A 7,579-nucleotide genomic window follows, 5' to 3' on the forward strand; every position below is an offset into this window, starting at 1 on the left:
ATTAAATGTCTCAGCTTGTTATGCTATTTAGAGATTAATTTCTATGCAAAGCTGATTTTAGTGTTAAAGAGTATTGATAAAGTGATATTTCACCAAATTACTTTCTAATTAAATTTGTAAAAAGTTAGTTTATTAAGCATATTGCTTATTTGAATACTTCTTGAAGTTATGTCAGTGTAGGGTATCTGAGAGTCGAGCCACTGCTTGTGGGTTGCTGCTGCTGTTGATGCTGTGGCCAGTTTATAAGTGAGACGATCTCCAGCGACCCTGCGCTGTTGCCTTTACGCTGTTCGACAGGTAACACCGCCGCACTGAACAAAAAATAAATACAAAAAAAAAAAAAACACAAAAAACAGCTTTACAAGTTTGTTGTTGTTGTTATCGGTGTGGTTGTTGTTGTTCTTGTTCGGTGGCTGACTGGCTTATCAAAAAACCGAACTGAACATAACGAACATTTTGGGCAACTACTTAGTACTTAGACAATCTTCGTTAGCTTCCTCTAGCAATCGCCGAGCGTTAAGAGCGCAGTGCTCTTTGAGGCGTCGCCGTCGACGATAACCGCAGCAGCAGCAGCAGCAGCAAAAGCAGCAGCGCAGGTGGGCCAAGTTGCTATTTCAGTGAGCTATTTCTGCGAGGCACAAGCGCGACGCGAACTCAAAACGCCAACGACTGGCAACAGGTCCACGTCCTCGACATTAGAACAAATTGCGAGCCGTACCGCATCGAATCACTCACAATTTAAGTATTTCGATTCTTACAAACAATTTGTGAATTGAATTAAATGCACTGCGATCGGCAAAGTGAATGTGTGACGAAGCGATCATAAAATATCGTGTGGAAATCGAGAGTGTCACAGAACAAGTGTTCAATTACAAAGTGTTCCACTATAAAACATGAGCATTAAGCAAAACGAATAATATCAAAGTATAAAGAAAAAAATAAATTAACTAAAAGAAATAAATTAAATAATTAAAATTAACTCAACACAAATAAGTGCGTTAAGTCTAGTGAAGTTAGTTATTTTAATATATTTCTTACACAATGAAGAATTTGTATTTTGGGCCCATTACAAAAATACTATTAATAACTATTACATTGAGCAACATACTGAATTACGTTTGGTAAGTCAAATCAAATTATTTAGTCAAATTATCCCATTAAAGTAATTATAACATCGCCTTCATTCCACATTCCCCGCAAAGCTTTCAGTGTTTCTTTTTCCGTCCATAAGAAAATGCTGATAGTAATTTTAATTTCTTTTTGGGTATTACACAAAAATGCGCAATGCAGAGCACAAAACAAAAACAAAAAAAAAAAAAAAAACAATTGCGAATGATAAAACTTAATAGCATTGATATGTTTCTATTTGTCAGATACTACCAAATTATACCGAAGTTGGTTGAAGAAAAAACTGATTGACTTTTGCGACTTTGCACATCTCTTTGTTCTGGTCTTCTTTTCTTCATTGCTATCCTAAGTATTTTGAAGCTCTTTGTTTTGGTTTGAGTATTTGTCAATTGTATAGAATGCGAAATATTTACAGACTGACATAATCTTCACTTATTAATTAAGAGTTAAAATTTACACAATTTCTGACAGTTACACAACTGATAAAAATGATAAGAAATATGATGTAAAAAAAACATTTCCTTTTGCTGTAACATGATAAAGCCAAGAGTTTGTTATCAATTTTAATATGAAAATTATTTAAGTAGAAGTTGTTTCATCAGTTTTGATAACTACACTACCAGAGAACTCTCGAGAGAATATGCACTTATTCACAAAAAAAACATTTAATATTGGGTTGGGCAGCAATATTAACTTGTATTACGTATACGCCATGCGCCATGCGCCGTTCGATTTTTTCCGTTATTTATATATGCCGCCGACGCTGCTGAGTAAATATTTCCATAATTTGAAGGTGTAGAAATAGAGAACAGAAATTTTAATTAATTCAAGCTAACTTTCGGGGCTTATGTGCTGTGTAGAATAAGGTTAGAGAGCTCATGGAAAATTATTTTCTGTCATTTAAATGCAATGTCAATAGGTAAATATTGAAAAGCAAACCAGAAATAAACGAGGTGCTGGAGTTTATTTATGGATTATCTGGTTAGGGATCATGCCAAACGCAGTAATTGAATTGGTTTCTGTTTTATTGTATAATGTGCATAATACAAATGAACAATATGAAAGTTAAACAATAATAAATACTTAGCTCCAAATGAGCTTGCACAGCTGCACAATAGATGAGAAGCTTCCCCATTCCCTTTCTCCTCGTAAATGTAATAACGTTGACATAATATTTGCATTAACCTATTAAACTTATTGACATTTTATGAGCCAATTGAACGTGTTGTAGCTTTTCGCCATCTGTATATTAATTAATTTAAATTAGATACGTGGGCATAAATAGGCAATAACTGAGAGAATTAGTGCCCTTAAGATAAACTATCTAAAAGCCATTTTTATGTGTAAATTTTATTTGCTTTCAATCAACTGAACAACATTTTTTATTAATATATTAATTTCAATTTAAACATTATTCTAAAAATTCCATCGCGCACACATTTTCTTCTTCTTTAAATCAAACTCAACTCGAAATAAAACTTTTTCTTCGATAAATTTGTAGTGCTGCTAATGAAACCGTGGATGAGAACTGTCCACCGCTCACGGATGCGGCTAATCTTCAATATACAGAACTAATCCAGAGAATGACACATGTGTGTCGCTACGATCGCCTGGAGCGACCCATAGGCAAGTGTGTGTGCCGCAGGAGCACATTTATACAACAGTTGCAAAAAGCTCCGATCCTAACCATTGGTTGCTCCTTACAGAATACGACGTGGAAACATCGAAGCGTCTGCCGATTGTGGTGAAGATGCGCATCTATGTTTACCTGCTGCAGAATCTCAACTCAGACTTGCTGCAATTTAAAATGCATGCACTGCTCCAGCTAAGCTTCCAGGATAAGCGACTGGCATACAAGGATTTTGCGCCATCGCGATCGGAAACGATACTGGGGCAGAAACATTTGAGTGAACGCCTCTGGCTGCCGCACATATTCTTTACCAATGAGCGAGAGTCGAGCATCCTTGGAACCGATGAGAAGGATGTGCTCACCTCCATCTCACGCGAAGGCAATGTGATCATCTCCACGCGCATTCAAGCAACTCTCTACTGCTGGATGAACTTTAAGAAGTTTCCCTTCGATCAGCAATATTGTTCCACGGTGATGGAAAGCTGTAAGTATTGCTGACTTTCCCCATTTGATTCTGTACAATAATTGAGTTTACTTCTGCCAGGGATGTATAATACTTCCGATTTATTACTGGAGTGGGAGGATCACATGCCGATATCCTTTGATCCCGATATGCGACTCACCGAATATAACTTGGAAGACTTCTGGCACAATACATCCGTTGTCCACTCGGACGATGTCAATTTGCGGCACGGAGCATTCAGTAAGTTATCCTGCAGTAAATCTATTAAGGAATCCACTTATAATTGAATTAAATTTTCTTTTTTTTTTGTGTTGCAGAGGGCGATTACAGTATGCTAAGCTATACGGTTAGTTTGCAGCGCGAGTTTGGTTTCTATCTATTGGACTATTATCTGCCATCCATGATGATTGTCGCCATTTCTTGGGTAACCTTCTGGCTGCAGGCGGATGCTTCACCTCCGCGTATTATGTTAGGTAAGCCAATGAGAAAGCTTCTTCATTTTAACTTAGAAGTACTTAATCTTAAAACTTATCTTTTTCTTGCAGGAACTAGCACGATGTTGTCATTTATAACGCTGTCCTCATCACAGAGCAAAACGCTGCCGAAGGTCAGCTATATAAAGGTCTCGGAGGTGTGGTTTATTGGCTGCACCTTCTTCATCTTTGGCAGCCTGGTGGAGTTCGCGTTTGTCAATACGATATGGCGGCGCAAGGAGAATATTGAGCTGAAGAAAGTGAACAGTAAATATATAATAAAGTCAACATTAACGCCACGCCCCTCTCGCCGAAACCTGGGCGGCAGTTTGAGTAACGAATCTAGAGCACGCTCCTGCTCCAGCCTGGACAATATTGTGTCCAGCACGGAGAGTGTGCGCAATGGCAATGGTACTGTGAATCCTGGCTTTAACAATTACCTGACAGTGCACGTAAGTCTGGCTTTAGCTGACTGTAGTTTGTTGAACTGGTGTTAATATATTTCGATTGATTTCTTATAGCCCAATCTGCCCATTATTCGCACTGAGTGCGCCGACAATGTTTCCGTTTGCAGTACTCGTTCCACTAACGATCACGTTATCGATATTGAGAAGGATAAGGAGAAGGATGCTCCAACATTTACAACCATGACGCCGCAGGAGATTGCCATGTGGATTGATAGACGATCACGTTTATTGTTTCCCGGCATGTTCTTGGCTTTCAATGCGCTTTACTGGACTTTTGTCTATTGTTTTTAAGACTATGCGAATATATTTTAACACACATATTTTAACACAGTATATGTGTATTTAAATGTGCATTGATAACACACGCTCACACTCATACACTCATACACACACACACACACACACACAATTGTTGCCATACATGTGAATTCTTGTCGCTTGTGTTTGTTTTCTTTTACTATTACGTTTATTGTAATATGTATTGATTAGTTGTAAGTCGCATCATCTCATAGTCATAGTTGTATAAATGTCACTCATGTCTTATAACTATAATCAATATATATTTTAAGTACAAAAATACAGAGAAAAGAATATTTAAATTAAGCTTTTAAATAATGCGGGCTTGTGCCTTAAGTGTGACCACATATTTGTTGGAAAAAAACACACCCTGTTTAACAAACATGCTGTTAACTGTCTTATGAGTCACATCACCAGATGGCGCTTTTGCTCTCAGTACCTAAGACAATATATAGATGGCATCATTTGCGTGTGCAAAATAAAACGAACGAAATGCTTCATTAATGATAATTGAATAATTATGATTAGCTATTAATTATTAATTGGTAATATTTAATTGACTGTGTTCGGTAATTACTGGTACATGTCATGGTAAGTTTCCCAATTGTATTGAATATACCAATGAATAAACATTCATGCAATAGAAATTGTGGCTAATATCCGTTGAATTCAAATTTCCTGCTCGAGTTTGGTTCATTACATCCTCCATCCGCCCAGTGTGCACCCACTTGCAACGGTAATCAGACTAAGCTCTCGATGCATTTTGGCACTTTCATTTCCCTAAATATAATCAAAATATGCAAATGCAATTAAGCGAAAATTTAACATTTACAAAAGCGTGTTAATGCTCTTATCCCTGACTCGACTGCGAAAGCCTTCAAATATTTCGCTTTCATTTCGGAAAGTGAATTTCCAAAAGCAAATGCATATTTGTAAATGAAGATTTCATTTAATTAAAGCACATATTTGCAGCCGACAAGCTAGGTGGCTTTAATTGCAATTTAACATATAATTGTTTTAATATCTCAAGAAGTCTTGTGCTGGAGTAACTTTCTTCGATTTTATTGGGACATAGTCAAATTTGCCTTACTCAGCAAAATCTCTCATTGCAAATTGAAACATAATTTATTGAATTTGCGCGCTCATCGAGCGATTTACAGCACAATGGCAGCAAGTTGCGTGTGCAACAAAATAGGCGGCGTGCAACAGTTGGCCATTGATTTGTGTCTGAGAATTGCAGCAGTTTATCAGTTTAACATTCCAATCAAATTACGCACATGCCCTGAATGCAATCTAAATAGAGATTATAGCACTGAATAGCCATGCAAATTGATGCCGCAAATGATGTGTCACTTGTCATTGGAATTTACAATTTATTTAATAATAATTGAAAATGGTTTTTAAGCGGGCACAAAAATATCAAATTTTACAGATATGCAAAAATAATAATAATAATCACTTTAAAAATATTACAATATTAAAACAACATTTGTATAAATTTACCATTAATATTGCATGTGCAATGTGCAAGCAATATTTCCACACATGATTACATAATACATATTGCAATATTGCAATGAAATCATTAAGAACGAATGCAGCACTCTCTTCTTTTACTATCTTGCTGGTAGATCTTAGGAATGAGGCAGCTTGACAGCTTTTTGTCTCTTGGCAGTTGCCTCACACTTGGGAAATCAAAAGACATGACGACAAGCAATTGCTGCTGCGCCCAAGTGGCAATCAATTGAGCTGCGGTTGCGACCAGGCAATGCTTTTCCTGCAAAATGCGTAATGGAAAATGGCAGAATGCGGCCCAAAGCAAAAAGGTTCCGTTTGATAACGCCAGCATTTTTACCTATGCCTGCCTGGTCATCATCGAGTGCGAAATATCCAATTTCCGAAATGTGCGACAGCAACCTCAATGAGCCACAGATACTGTCATAGATACGTGTTACTGTTTTCTATATACTATATATATATATGCTCATTTATGTGAGTGTGCGAATAGTTGGCATCTGAACATTTTTATTTACATTTGTTCACCTATTTCATTATTTGCCATTTTGCTGACCAGTTACCTTTTATTTTGTTGCAACAATATTTGGCAGATACTTCCTGCACAGCCCCCTCTAAATGCTGTTTGATTAACTTCCGCCATTTGAATAGATTTATCTTTCTCCTTTGTCTATGTACATATTTGTGTAGTTGTATCTGCTTTTGGATGTTGCGTTGCCGTTGTGCAACTGTTTGCTGATGTTATTGCTTGCTTGCAATTGTTACATGATGAATTCCAACCAAAACTATATACAATAGTATTTCAGAAGAGTTTTGGTTTCAGATCGCTGTTCCAACATAATCATGATTATGCAGGCTTGTAAGCGTTTTCAACTTTAAGTGTAATATTAATCTAGAAGTCAAACTATGATCAACAAGCCCTTGCTTTTGAAAAACAGATCAATGTTATTGAACTCTAAGTCTCCAAATCGGAATGCGAAGATTTTCGATATGCAATTGAAGTTAATTATGCTATTAACTGCTACAATTGAGTTCACATTTCTTCAATTTACGCTCATTACGCATTCTGTTTTCGTATTCGCTTCCGTTTCCGTTTTCGCTCGGCTTTTTTCATCCCCCCAACGACGAATATTCGATTGCAATTTGTGTTATTAAAAGCTGAAGCATGGCCGCATTAGCCATTCTGCTTTTAATACGTTAATTTATCACCAGTTGCTAGTAGCGAGTAGTAGCAAGTTCTCAACTTTGGCGCTGCCATTGCCTTTTAACCATTTCTATATAAACATTTGGCAACAACAATAATGTTGCATACTTCCGAGAGCATCTTTAGTTGATCTGTGCCTATACCATATGTGAGTCACGTCTGCTCTGAGTCTCAGCACATATTGGCCTCAAGATTTATTACTACTTAGTATTTAAGTGAGACTTGATGGTTCTTCATGTACCCTCTAAGAATGTAGAAGGCAACTTTGACTTTAGTTGACTGAGTTATTTCCAATCAAGGTATTTTCTAGTCGATATATGATAGTTATCTATGTTTTTACCATTAACAATACACTTCCAACTTTCGTAAACTAAATATAAGTGCATATTAAAGCAAACACTA

At 36.7% G+C, this 7,579-nt stretch overlaps 1 protein-coding gene and 1 long non-coding RNA gene across 2 annotated transcripts; one reads left to right on the plus strand and one right to left on the minus strand.

Annotated features, from left to right (window-relative positions):
• Positions 1 to 108: 108 nt before the first annotated feature.
• LOC116806147 lies at positions 109 to 536 on the minus strand. Its single transcript, XR_004365547.1, has 2 exons — positions 469 to 536; positions 109 to 311 (listed from the first exon to the last, which is right to left on the minus strand). It is a non-coding gene; the product is annotated as an uncharacterized LOC116806147 (long non-coding RNA).
• Positions 537 to 909: 373 nt separating this feature from the next.
• Positions 910 to 4,976, plus strand: LOC6557255 (pH-sensitive chloride channel 2). Its single transcript, XM_001984070.3, has 7 exons — positions 910 to 1,121; positions 2,630 to 2,754; positions 2,835 to 3,242; positions 3,303 to 3,461; positions 3,539 to 3,694; positions 3,767 to 4,146; positions 4,216 to 4,976. Exons 1-7 carry the CDS (start codon positions 1,042 to 1,044, stop codon positions 4,450 to 4,452), a joined length of 1,545 nt encoding a protein of 514 aa, XP_001984106.2. The 5' UTR covers positions 910 to 1,041; the 3' UTR covers positions 4,453 to 4,976.
• Positions 4,977 to 7,579: the final 2,603 nt, after the last annotated feature.

The sequence above is a fragment of the Drosophila grimshawi genome, unplaced genomic scaffold, assembly GCF_018153295.1.
Source record: "Drosophila grimshawi isolate 15287-2541.00 unplaced genomic scaffold, ASM1815329v1 contig_44, whole genome shotgun sequence".
Taxonomy (NCBI): domain Eukaryota; kingdom Metazoa; phylum Arthropoda; class Insecta; order Diptera; family Drosophilidae; genus Drosophila; species Drosophila grimshawi.

Coding starts and splice junctions, on each gene's coding strand:
- LOC6557255 (XM_001984070.3), top strand. CDS start 1,042: ATGAAGAATTTGTATTTTGGGCCCATTACAAAAATACTATTAATAACT. Junction 3,243..3,302: donor TTCCACGGTGATGGAAAGCT/GTAAGTATTGCT, acceptor TACTTCTGCCAG/GGATGTATAATACTTCCGAT. Junction 4,147..4,215: donor ACAATTACCTGACAGTGCAC/GTAAGTCTGGCT, acceptor GATTTCTTATAG/CCCAATCTGCCCATTATTCG.